The sequence below is a fragment of the Mobula birostris genome, chromosome 25 (genome assembly GCF_030028105.1).
Source record: "Mobula birostris isolate sMobBir1 chromosome 25, sMobBir1.hap1, whole genome shotgun sequence".
Classification (NCBI taxonomy): Eukaryota; Metazoa; Chordata; class Chondrichthyes; order Myliobatiformes; family Myliobatidae; genus Mobula; species Mobula birostris.
Genome location: NC_092394.1, coordinates 7,863,391 through 7,877,205, shown reverse-complemented (window position 1 = coordinate 7,877,205; position 13,815 = coordinate 7,863,391). Strand labels below are relative to the sequence as shown.

At 39.9% G+C, this 13,815-nt stretch overlaps 1 protein-coding gene across 1 annotated transcript in view; it reads left to right on the top strand.

The window, feature by feature from the left end:
- vmp1 (vacuole membrane protein 1) overlaps positions 1–13,815 on the top strand; it is a 182,757-nt gene that overhangs the window by 54,136 nt on the left and 114,806 nt on the right. The window contains exons 4-5 of the mRNA XM_072243335.1: positions 6,089–6,179; positions 8,804–8,914. Of these exons, the coding sequence (XP_072099436.1) occupies positions 6,089–6,179; positions 8,804–8,914 (202 nt within the window). The remainder of the gene's footprint in view (positions 1–6,088; positions 6,180–8,803; positions 8,915–13,815) is intronic.

Here is a 13,815-nt window from a genome sequence, read left to right as displayed (position 1 = left end):
TTTGTTTATTGAGAAAAATGATCCAATATATTCTAATAGATGAGCAATGAGCAAATCAGAACAGAAAGAGTAACTTGCAAAACAATTTGCCTCACTCAAGCCTAATCTCGCATAAGCCTGATGAGCCAAAGCCACTCTAACGAATTGCACATTTAAGAATGCCTGCTCTGCTTGCACCTGCATTACTTGTATTCCCCTTTTCTAATGAATCCCTCAACTCAGAGAAACTGCTGCAAAACTCTGCCCTTAAAATCTCGATCGATTGTACTGATTTTAAAAAGCAGTTCTTTTTACACACCCCTGGCAACAATTGTCTAACTTCGAAAACTGGCTCAAAGCTCTGCTTTTTAAATCTAGAACACGGAATTGACTGTCGATTCAGTAAGGTCATGGATGATATGGTTGTAATCCGAACCCCTTATTTCTCCCTGGTAATATTTCATCTTGTCGATCTGTTCAACTTTGCCTGAAGAATGTTCAAAGACTGTTTCTACCTTTCTTTTCCTTGAGTGGCACAGTAGTATAGCGGTGAGTGTAAACTTTACAACACCAGCTGTAAAGGAGCTTGTACATTCTCCTCGTGACTGTGTTGGTTTCCTTTGGGTGCTTTAGTTTCCTCCCACTTTCCAAAGACATTGGTTAGGGTTAGTAAATGTTGGCACTGGAAATATGGCGACAGTTGTGGGCTGCCCAGCGCATCCTTGAACTGCGTTGTTCATTGATGCAAAGGATACATTTCACTGTATGTTTAGATGTACATGTGACAAATAAAACTAATCCTTTTCGGATAAGAATTCCAAAGACTTGTAACCCTCAGAAAATTTTTTGCTTTGTGCCCGAGTTATATTGGTGAATACTTTTAAACTGTGACCCCAATTCCAGATTCATACACAAATGGAAGTACCCTCTCCACATCCACTTTGTCAGGATAACTCACCCTTGTATATTTCAATCAAATCATTTCTGTTTTTTTAAACTCTGGGATGTACAGGGCAATCTACCCATTCCCAAATGTCAGTCCAGTGACCTGCCTTTGAACTCTATCCAATGTAGTAACATTTATTCTCAAATTAGACCAGTGCTTTATAACTTAAGTATAATCTGGCAATTAACATGAATAATTTTTAAAAAGCATTTACTTGCTGTATATGTATGCTGATGTTTTATGAATCATGTACAAGGACATCCAGCTGAGTTCCCCATACTTCCACTAATTAAATAATATGCTTTTCTACTTTCCTGCTAAAATCACAATTTCACTTTTTCTGATAATGTACTTCCAGTTGCCTGATGTGTGCCTATTCATATAACTTGTTTATATTCCTTTTAACCTCATTTTCTCTTTGTAACTATATTCCTACCTACCTTTATGTGAAGTTATCTATCTAAAATAATGTAAATTGTTGTCATGCAAACTCCTAATTCAGTTACTCATGTGAGAAATTATCTATTTTCTCAAAACGAATTGCACCAAATACTAATCCGATTTGATGAATTGCTTTAAGGATGTTGGACATTCCAAATATCTCACTGAGATTAACTATTTAAAATCTACTTCAAAGAACAGGGTTTCCCTTCTTCCATCATTGATGGTGCCCTCACGCATATCTCCATTTCCTGGACATCCATCCTCAGTCCATCTTCCCGCTGCTCTAACAGGAAGAGTTAGAGTTCCTCTTATCCTTACTTACCACCTCAAGAGCCTCCACTTCCAACACACCATTTTTCGCAACTTATGCTATCTTCAAAGAGATCCTACCACCAAACACATCTTTACTTCCCACCGACTCTTTGCTTTCCACAAAGATTGCTCCCTCTGTGATTCCCTTGTCCATTTGTCACTCCCCACTAACCTACCTCCCGGCACTTATCCCTGCAAGTGCCAAAGTGCTACACCTACCCATTCACCTCCATTCAGGGCCTCATTCAGTCCTTTCAGGTGACGCAATACGTCACGTGTGATTCTGCTGGGGTCATCTATTGTATCTGGTATTCCTATGTGGCCTCCAGTACATTGAGACCCATCAAATATTGGGGGACAGCCTCATTGCACACTTATGCTCCATCCACCAGAAGTGGAACTTCTGGTTGGCCAAACATTTTAATTCTGATTCCAGTTCCTGCACGTCGGACCATCGCCTCCTCTCGTGCCACGGTGAAGCCACTCTTGGGGTGGAGGAGCAACACCTTATATTCTGTCTGGGTAGTCGCCAACCTGATGGCATGAATATAGATTTCTCCTTCTGGTTTTAAACAAAAATCTCCCCCGCCCTTCTATTCCCCACTCTGGCCTCTTGCCTCTTCTCATCTACCAGCACCTCCCCTGGTGCCCCTCCCTCTTTCCTTTCTTCTGTGGTCCACTCTCTCCACTCTCTTCTTCTATCGGGACTCCTTCCTCTTCAGCCCTTTCCTTTCCCACAAACCTAAATCTACCTGATGCCTACCTGTTCTTCCTCACCCGCCCCCCCCCCACCTATATTTTATTCTGGCATCTTTCCCCCTTCCTTTCCGGTACTGAAGAAGGGTCTTGGCCTGAAATGTCAACTGTTTGGTCATTTCCATGGATGCTGCTTGACCTGCTGAGTTCCTTCAGCTTTTTATGTGTGTCATTTTAGACAATAATGTCCAGCACTTGAGAACATGGATTATCAAATGCAGGAGTTCTAAACTTCATGAGAAATGGCACTTAAGGTGCTGAATTTCACAGCAGCACAGCTCTTCCTTCTAAAATTTATGCTGGGAGAAATCACATATTGGATTCTCTGCCAGGTTAGACCTGGTACTGAAATTGACCCAATTGATTTTGAGAGGAATTTTGGTGAAGTGGTGAAAAGTCAGCCAAGGGGTGGTGGGAGGGGGAAGGATGGTGGATTCTTTGTATTAGTTCAATTTTATGTTTGCATTAACTTTATTTTTTATGTTTGACAATATCAGTGATATTTCAAAGTCAAAGCATCATTCAGCACAGAAACATGTCCTTTAGCTGACCTTATGCCATCCACGCTAATCTCACTTACCTGTCCTTGCATTACTTTTTTACATCTCTTAATCTTGTATCTGATTCCACCATCACCTTGCAATGCATCCCAGCTATCAGCTGTGCCTCTCAGACCACATTTAAAATTTCTTCTTCTCACCTTGGATCCATGTCCTTTTGATTTTCGAAGTATAAAAGACACTCGCAGCTGTCTCAGCTGGGGTAGGGGAGCTTTGATTGCTCTCAATGCTTTTGGAATCATTCAGGGTGCAGGTTCTTTCTGTCCTTTCAGAGCCTGGTCACCACTTAGAAAACACCACTCAAGTGTAGACCATCTTGGGGCTTCACATGTGGATTTGGTCAAGTCAATTGTGGGTGATGGCCCCTGCACAACATGTTTCTGTCCAATGTCTATATACCATAACTCAGAGTAATAGAGTAATGTAACAGAGAAACAGGCCCTTTGCCCCAATGAATCCATGCCAACTACATTAGCAGTGTGATGTTAACCTGTTAATCAACTTTTATTGATATTGAAGCTACAGCAAAGGCATTGATGATTGTATTGTTATGTAGAGCAGTTCATTTATTCCTCATTGACATTTTTTGAAAAGGATGTTCTTGTGTTGTTCCATAGCTTGGTGTGTATCTGGGCTTTAAAGTCATTAACTTCATCTTTCAAACTGCTAACGGCTCCTTCATTCTCCACTGCAGCACAGTGACTATAAGAGTTTTTTTAACAACAGATTTTCATAGAACGATTTTTAGGCATTCAAAGCAGGCAAGATCGAGTAATAAAACATTAGTCAGTTATTGATTTTTCATAAACAAAGTTTTTAATATTTCATCTTTAAATACTGCAGTGCTTCCTGTGTTGTGTGTGTCACTTGTAAATGGGGTAATCAAAGGGCATGATTCAGGAAGGAGTATTAAAGATTGAGATTTAATTTTCCCCCACAAGAAACTTGTTGATATCTAGAATGTATTGGTAGAGGAGGTGATGGAATTGGATACAAATTACTACATTTACATGGCACTTAAATGCGAGCGAAAGGGATAAGTGTAGATGGACAAAGGGCGTGGATGCAGTGTGCTGAAGAACCCATTTCATGAGTTAGTAGGAGGAAGAATCCACCTAGTGTACTTCTATTCACACCAATTTTCATCTAATGCACCCTCTGACTTTAATTGATCTTTGTTTTTAATTCCCAGCTCTGTGGTTAGTGATGATGTCAGTCAGGAATGTTGAAATAAGCTTCTGTTGAATGTGGCGAGAGTCCTGCTTTCGTATGCATTACCTGTATTAAAAAGAACATTCTTGCCTAAACTTTTCTCCTATTGAACTAATTTTTCTTTCTCCACTGTGTACTTTGCCCTTTTCTAGCACCAATTTGTAACTAAGAAGGACCTTTTGAGAAACTAAACTGAATAGGGTTTCTTCCTTTCTCCATTTAAACTGCCCCTGAGATATTCATTTGCAAAATTAATAAATTTCCAGCACAATCTGACAGAGAGACAGTTCTTTTTCAATTATGCTCTAATTTAAAAAAAAATAGCCAATACAGTGGATTCCAATTAATTAGAACACATCGAGACCAGTACGTTTTGGTCCAATTAAGCAGTTGCCCCAATTAACTGAAATTTCTTGGAAATAGTTAAAGGTATAAAGAAGACAATTTACTATTTAACTGAGTAACAAATTATGTGAAAAAAGAGTCTTGGACTTTCCTGGTTATATGATGAATAAACTCTTCTCGAGCTTCCAGCTGGATACAGGTATTGATTATGAACCGACATTTCAATGACATACTCTGCCGTCTTCTTGGATTATCCTTGAAGATGGCAGAGGTTGTCATCGAAAAGTCAGTTATAATTCACATCTGTACCCGGCTGGAAGCCTGAGGTGTATATTAGTAAATTATGTAGTTAAATGAAATACAGAACAAATTAGAACCCAATCTATTCTACAATACTACAAAACTGGATTAATTTCTAATAGTTATCCATAGAGGAATTTATCCATTGTATGCTGCCATGTTCTTTTGATTGACTGTAAATGAACAAAATCAGCATAGTTATCTAATTGCAGACTGCTTTCAAACAATGTTTTAGACGATTGCATCCTCTAAATCTTCATTTTCATTGTAACATTCAAGATGATTACTGATACCTTCAAATTATTTGTAGTTTATAACTTGTTGAAGTTCATTTTCATTTTCACTCCCAGCCATTTCTGCATCTCCAAGCACAAATACTTCAAACTGCAGTAAGCAACTAGTCCCTCACCTGAATTGTCCCTCTCCTTATTTCTCGCCAATTATCAGTGGCAAAAATCACTGCTTTTTGAAGACAAATATTTTAAAAACTGTTTCTTCTAAGCATACTGTTGCATCTAACAGCAAGTGCATGTGACTGAAGTTATTTGGAAACTGTTTAGCAACAGTTTCCTGTCCCATTTAAGTGGCATAGTGTCCCAAATAAATGAAAGAACACCTGGATACCTGGTTATTTTCTTGATTAGTTTTTGATCTTTGTGTTGTCCCAAATAAGCAGCTGCCCAAATTAACCAAAATCCACTGTATATGTACTGAAATCAGCCGGGAGGCAGTTGATAAAGTGCCACATCAATGGTAATTGCTTATTTCATTTAATGTTGATGATATAGAGGGTCTGGATAGAAGATTAGCTGGTTTTCAGGAAAATGATCAAGCATAAAATATTTGTTTTCTGATTGGTAAGTTATAATGAGTGGCATAAAGCAACGTTGGTATTAGAGTCTCAACTTTTTCCAAATGATATAAATGACATGATTGAAGTGATTTAATATGTGGTTGTTAAATTTGCTCATGAGACAGATAGCCAGGAAGGTAAGTTAGGAAATGGACTTGAGGAGTCCATCTGTCCTATAGAGGATAGAGATCATTGGTAGCCTCATGTCTATTTCTCAACCTGCACGACAAGTTTTTCACTGTACTTTGATACATGTGACAATAATAAACCAATCTGCCAATTTCTTTTTTTTCTTTCTATCTTCCCCCAGCTAAAACTATAAACAGTCGCAGAGCTACCTACACACAGCTTCATTAATTCTGAACATGTTTTCCTTTCCAGGTTGTGGCAACGGCGGAGGTTTGTTCTGACTCTGCTGTTCTTGTTGGCTGTGGCTACAATGGCCTATTATATTGAAGGTGAACATCAGAAGGTGAGCTCTGGTTAAGGCTATTGATGTGATGAGGTAATATCCAGGGGAACAGTAAGCAAATGTAATAATAAGGTATTGCAGTGAACACAATTCAATATTCAAAGTACATTTATTGTCAAAGTATGTATATGATATACAACCTTGAGATTTATCTTATTGCAGGCAGCCACAAAGCAAACACAAAAGAATTCACCGAAAGTCCCACACCACAAAGGCAGTCACACATGATAGTACATGTCATACAAACAATCCACAGAGCATGTATCATGGAGTCCCTGAAAGAATGTCCACAGCCAGTTCAGTGCTGCAGCTGGTCCATAAGTCAATAGCTGCAGGCCACAGCCACAGAGCCAGGACTGGCACTGAGGCGACTGCAGATGGCCGCAGCTGCAGAGCTGAGGTAAGTAAAGCCTGATGAACAACAGTTCATCCTCTGCCCTTGGCTTCGATGCCTTAATCTTCTTAATTTTGCTTGTTGCTTAAATTGGCTAAGCATCATTTTTTTTAATCTGCCCTCGGTCCCGGGCCCCACTGCTTCAGTCTGGCCCTAAGTCCACTCCAGCAATTGCCACCGTAACTGTACCTGCATTCTCAAGAACCTAGTTCGCCGAATATTTCAGGATACCACAAAAATGCCAGGTCATACAGATGATTCAAAAGCCCATTTCCCGATGGGAAATTACAGGATGCGGGTTGCAGTGATTGTAGTCCAGAAAAAGTATATTTAGTAAAATTGTTAGAAGTTTTGTTTGCTTCCTGCAAGTGTCGTTGTGTCTTGCCAGCACCATCCTGCTAATTGCTAATAAATGGAAGTCTGATTAGTATCTGAAAGTTAAATAGTAATCATTCCTGGTTACAATCAGCAAATAGCCTTTGAACATTGCAATCTTCTCTTATTCTTAACTCTAGTGAATCCATGCAATTTATCACCTCCCCCCCACCCTTCACAGAACAAATGCCTCTGAACAAGGATCAATCTAGTGAGGAAATCTACTGTGAACAGCTTGTAACTGATTTTTCTATTGCCCTTTGTCTTTATATACACCATACAAAACTTTAAGATCCATGCATGTCATTGGGTGTAAGGCCCTCTGTTGGTAGTTCATTATATGTTCAGTCCATCATTCTGGGTTTTCCATGTATAATAATTCAAAAATCCACATCTTGCTTTGTTACCTCAGCTAGTCCATCAGGTTTTATTACTTAAATCTTTTAAGGTAAAATGGTTTATTTGCATTTCTTTGTAATGATTTTACTTTTGTTAACAATAGATCATGATGTCAAATTGAAAGAAATTTGATACAAATTTGGCCAATATAGCTTTCTTCTGTCAAGGTGTTATTTTAAACCCAAGAGAAGGTCTGTGGTTCAATCATTATCCGAAAATATTTTCTCATCAACGAATAGCACCTTGATAATTTGGTTTGCTGATATGCAGTGCCTATTAAAAAGTTTTTACTCCCTTTTAGAAGTTTTCACGTTTTATTGCTCTACAACATTGAATCACAGTGGATTTAATTTGGCTTTTGTGACACAGGTCAACAGAAAAAACTCTCATGTCAAAGTAAAAACAAATTTCTACAAAGTGATGTAAATTAATTACAAATATAAAACACTAAATAATTGACTGCATGAATCTTCACCCCCCCCCCCCTTAAAATGACACACCAAATCATCACTGGTGCAGCCAGTTGGGTTCAGAAGTCACATAATTAGTTAAATGGAGATCTGTTTTTGGAGTCAAGGTGTTTCAATTGATTGTACTGAAAATACACTTGTATGTAGTGAAAATACACTCAGATGTGGAGAAGCTTCTGTATGACAATTGCATATTGTGACCTAATTCATTCAGCCCCCAATTTCTTGGTCACATTCTCAGTTTTCATCAAAATTTCAATTGCTAATAATCTATTGTTTATTTTGTTACTTTATTGTACTCGGGAATCATCTTGGTATAGATTATCATACCATTAATAAAAAACAATGAAAACTATATCATCTGTAGATAATGTGGAAGATAAAAACATGTAGTTACCATTTTTAATGTCTTTCCTCAGTAGCCTATGTTGGTGATTACTTTACCCAACTCTGGAACAGTGTTCCTTCTAAACTATGTGAGTGTATAGCCATGCAGTAACTGAAATGCTCCTGTGCGCATAGCCTTTGTTGCCACTCAGCTGGAATTTTCTTTTCTATAATGTTTTATTAATGTGGCGTGCAAGTTTTAGGCCATGTAAAAATTTCCTGCTCAGAGCAGTGGTTGGTCTGCACAGCTCTTTGTATATTAAAAAAAATTAGAGGAAAAGTTGCTCTGGAAGCATCTTGGTATACATTATTTTACCATTAGTAAAAACAATGGAAACTGTATCATCTGTAGGTAATCTGGAAGGTAAAAACATTTTGCTATTACTTTTAATGTAGTGTCTTTCCTCACTAGCCTGAGTGCGCTTGGCTGTTTAAAGTAAAATGTTGTTTTCCTCTGTCTTTGGGAAGTATTTAATCTATTGGATTAATTCTGTTCAAAAATTCTTTTCCTTTTTAGCATTAATGGTTCTGCATGTTAAAATGTATTCAAAAAATTTGAGTGATACAAAATAGTAATTATTCTCTTTCTCTTTTGACAGTTTGTGCAACTTGTGCAAAAGAAGTTTCTGTGGTGTGCCTACTGGGTAGGCTTGGGTATCTTGTCCTCTGTTGGGCTTGGGACAGGTCTGCACACTTTCCTGCTCTATTTGGTAAGTTAATTAGTTACTTCAATTCAAATGTACTGTTGGGAGATTTTTGATTGTATTTAATAAGCAACTGGCAAGTAATGAAATGGAAATGTAGAGATCTGATAACTTAAAATCATTGAAAAGTTTTGACACTGTTTTATCCCCTCCTTGTTCAATCCCTTCCCACCTATGTGCGTGGCACTTCTCACGCTCTGAATCTTTTCAATGATTTTAAGTTCCCTGGCCCCCACTGCTTTATTTTCACCATGGATGTTTAGTCCCTATATACCTCCATCCCCCACCAGGAAGGTCTCAAAGCTCTCCATTTCTTTTTGGATTCCAGACTTAACCAGTTTGCCTCTACCACCACTCTGCTCCGTCTAGCGGAATTAGTCCTTACTCTCAACAATCTCTTCTTTGGCTCCTCCCACTTCCTCCAAACTAAAGGTGTAGCCATGGGCACCGTATGGGTCCCAGCTACGCCCGCTTTTTTGTTGGCTTTGTGGAACAATCCATGTTCCAAGCGTATACTGGTATTTGACCCCTCTTTTCCTTCGCTACATCGACGACTGCATTGGCGCTGCTTCCTGCACGCATGCTGAGCTCGTTGACTTCATTAACTTTGCCTCCAACTTTCACCCTGCCCTCAAGTTTACCTGGTCCATTTCCGACATTCCCTCCCCTTTCTTGATCTTTCTGTCTTTATCTCTGGAGACAGCTGATCTACTGATGTCTACTATAAGCCTACAGACTCTCAGGGCTACCTGGACTATTCCTCTTCCCACCCTGTCTCTTGCAAAAATGCCATCCCCTTCTCGCAATTCCTCTGTCTCTGCCGCATCCACTCTCAGGATGAGGCTTTTCATTCCAGGACGAGGGAGATGTCTTCCTTTTTTAAAGAAAGAGGCTTCTCTTCCTCCACCATCAACTGTGCCCTCAAATGCATCTCTCCCATTTCACGCACATCTGCTGTCACCCCAGCCTCCTGCCACCCCACTAGGAATAGGGTTCCTCTTGTTCTCACCTACCACCCCACCAGCCTCTGTGTCCAACGTATAATTCTCTGTTACTTCTGCCACCTCCAACGGGATCCCACCACCAAGCACATCTTTCCCTCCCCCCCCCCCCCCCCGGCTTTCCGCAGGGATCGCTTCCTACGCGACTCCCTTGTCCATTCGTCCCCCTCAACCCTTCCCACCGATCTTCCTCCTGGCACTTATCCTTGTAAGCGGAACAAATGCTACACATGCCCTTACACTTCCTCCCTCACTACCATTCAGGGCCCCAGGCAGTCCTTCCAGGTGAGGCGACACTTCACTTGTGAGTCAGCTGGGGTGATATACTGCGTCCAGTGCTCCTGGTGCGGCCTTCTATATATTGGCGAGACCCGACGCAGACTGGGAGACCGCTTCGCTGAACACCTATGCTCTGGCCGCCAGAGAAAGCAGGATCTCCCAGTGGCCACACATTTTAATTCCATGTCCCATTCCCATTCTCATATGTCTATCCACAGCCTTCTTTACTGTCAAGATGAAGCCACGCTTAGGTTGGAGGAACAACACCTTATATTCCGTCTGGGTAGCCTCCAACCTTATGGCATGAATATTGACCTCTAACTTCCGTTAATGCCCCTGCTCCCCTTCACACCCCATCCCTTTTTTTTATTTGATATATTTTTTATTCCCCCCCCTTTTTTCTCTCTTTTTTCTCCCTATGTCCCTCTCACTATAACTCCTTGCCTGCTGTCCACCCTCTGGCTCCCCTCCCCCCTTATCTTTCTCCCCAGGCTTCCTGTCCTATAATCCTCTCCCTTCTCCAGCTCTTAGATCCACCCCTCACCTCCTGTCTTCTCCTATCATTTCGGATCTCCCCCTCCTGCTCCTACTTTCAAATCTCTTACTATCGCTTCTTTCAGTTAGTCCAGACAAAGGGTCCCGGCCCAAAACGTCGACTGTACCTCTTCCTATTGCCTGCTGCATTCACCAGCATTTTTTGTGTGTGTTACTCATATTTCCATTTTTAAAATCAGGGTCATAAGTATTTACATTCCAGAATTTGTTAAAAGTTAATATTTTAAATTGATTTTTAGTTTGGTAATACTGCTGTGTTTCAGGGAAGTTATTTAATAGACTTTAGGGAGTAATTTAAGAGACGTGCAATTTGATTATGGTAGATATAAAAAAAACTGAACAAAGAGACTGAACCCAGAAGAAAATTCAGGCCAGGTTCAATAGGCATAGTATAGATATGAAGCTGTGTCATTATGTGATGAATTTTTATATAAGTACAAATTTTGGTGTTCACATTTGCACTGCTTTGGTTACCGTCTCTCATCCTTGAACTATTTAGCACTGGCTTTGCACTTCGGAAGTTTATGCATTATTTGTTATTTTAAAATTAAACAGTAATAGCCAAGACTCTGAACTTGGCAGTAAAGTGACACGATTGTCTCCTGAATGAAGAAAACTGACCACAAAGGCGTAGTGATTTCTGTGGTATGGATCTAATCTTTCTGATGTTGTTGCTGTTCACCGTCATTTGAAGTAATTGAATACAGGTGCTTTAGGAAGGTATTGATATATTGGCCTTCACTGGGATAGGGCTTGATTACAAGTATATAAAAAGTTTTTTTTGTAATTCTGTTGGCCTTTGGTAAGAGTACACCTGGAGTATTGAGTATGGTTTTGCTATCCTTTGTCTAAAAAAGGATGTACTTGCCACATAATGAGTACAGCCAAGATTTACAACTTGGTGTTGCATGGAATGGTGAGTTTGTTATGAGGTCAGAGTGGTACTGTGTCCTGAGTTTTAAAGAATGAGAGAAGATGTAGTCAAACCATTCAAGATTCTTAAAGGGCTTGATGCAGAGGATATTCCTCTGAGGATTCTAGGAACAGGGCATACCTCAAGAATAAGCAGTGGATAGGTTATTTGGAATGGAGATGGGGAGCAGTTTCACTCCTGATGATATTAACCTTTGGAATTCTCTACATTGGATAGTTGTGGGATTCAGTCATTCTATTTGTTCAAAATGGAGAACAATAGATTTCCAATTGTTTAGAGTATTGAAGGATATAGTTGATAGTGCTGGGAAATGGTGCTGAGGCTGGTTATAATTGGTTATAATCTTGGTGAATGGGAGAGCAGGATGAAAGGGCCAGAAAGTCTGCTGTAGCTCCTCCCATCTGTTGTGAAAAGGATTCCCAGAGTGTAACAGCTCAATCAACAAAATGGCTGAGCAACCAATAATTTGAAAGACATCACACTGGAAAGCCACAGCACAATTTTTAACTTTTTGAACAATTTGCAGAGGACCAGATAAAGATTATGACTTGAACATGATGTTAGAAGATATGAGAAATATTGTTTAGAATAATAAATAGGCTTAAAAATCTGTTGTTTTCAAATTTGTCCATGTTTTTAGAGCCAGAGTTTTTAAGAAGTAATTAATCATTGACATGGTCAAAGCGTTGTGCAGCACAGAAACGTACCCTCTGATCCACCAAACCCTTTTTGTCCTTTCACCCTGATCCCATTTACCCACACTTTATCCGTATTATTTTATATCTTGCCTATTTAAGTGCATTTCCAAATGTTTCTTAAATGTCATTCTCCTCTGGCAAATATCAACCACTCTGTAAAGAAAGAAAATATTCCCCTCAAATCTCTTCTAAAACTCCTTCCTCTCACTTTAAATGTATTCTTTTATCTTTGATAGCCCTATGCTGGGAAACAGATTCTGACTACCTTTTCAGTGCCTCTTATTATGTTGTATACCTCCATTGAGTCACCCTTCAGCTGCCTTTGCTCCTGGTAAAACATACTCAGCCAATCCATTCCCTCCTGTAACTGAAGTCCTCTACCCAGGCAATATCTGAGTGAATCTCCTGTGCGCTCTCTCCAGCACAATCACATTCTTTCTGTAATTTTACAAACAGATCTCCAAGTGTTGTCTCAGCAGTGTTTTATAAAGTTGCAACATAATGTCCCAACTTCTGTATTCTCTGCCCTGAGCTATAAAGCTGGTCGTGTGCTGCCTGCAGTTTTAGGGAATTATTGACTTGAACCCCAACGTCCCCCTGTTTATCAACATTTTAGTGTCCACTGTTCATTTGATTTGTATTACCCCTGTGTAAGATCCCAAAATGCATGCTTACTGAACATGATGTTTTAAAAACTCAAATGCTGTGTAACACTTTCAGGATATTTTTCAGTGGGACTAGTTCATAAATGGCTATAATTTTACGTAGTGCAATTGATTTCCCTTATGGCTGTGAAACAGTGAGGGCAGTAGATTTGTGCACAGGGTAACATTAAAGATTAAGATTCTGCCAGTTTAAAGATTAAAGATCTTTAAGATGAGCTTTATTTGTAAAATGTACATTAAAACATATAGTCAAACAACAGGAACTCTGCAGATGCTGGAAATTCAAGCAACACACATCAAAGTTGCTGGTGAACGCAGCAGGCCAGGCAGCATCTCTAGGAAGAGGTACCGTCGACGTTTCAGGCAGAGACCCTTCATCAGGACTAACTGAAGGAAGAGTTAGTAAGAGATTTTGAAAGTGGATGTTTGTGTGTCCACATACAAAAATACCACCATTTTGTGAACGTCAAGGTCTTTGAGTCAGTTTGACAGTGCATTGTGGTTTGGTAGAATAGTGCTTTACAGTACAGATACCAGTTTGGTCAATTCCTGTAAGGAGCTTACAGGTACTTCCTGTGACCGCATGGATTTCCTCTGGGTGCTCTGGTTACCTGCTACATTCCAAAGACATACAGCTTAGGGTTTGTAAGTTACGAGCATGCTATGTTGGCACTGGAAGCATGGCAAAGCTTGAGAGCTGCCCCCAGCACACCCTCTGATTGTGTTGGTCGTTGATGCACCAGAGCACCCAGAGGAAATCCATGCGGTCACAGGG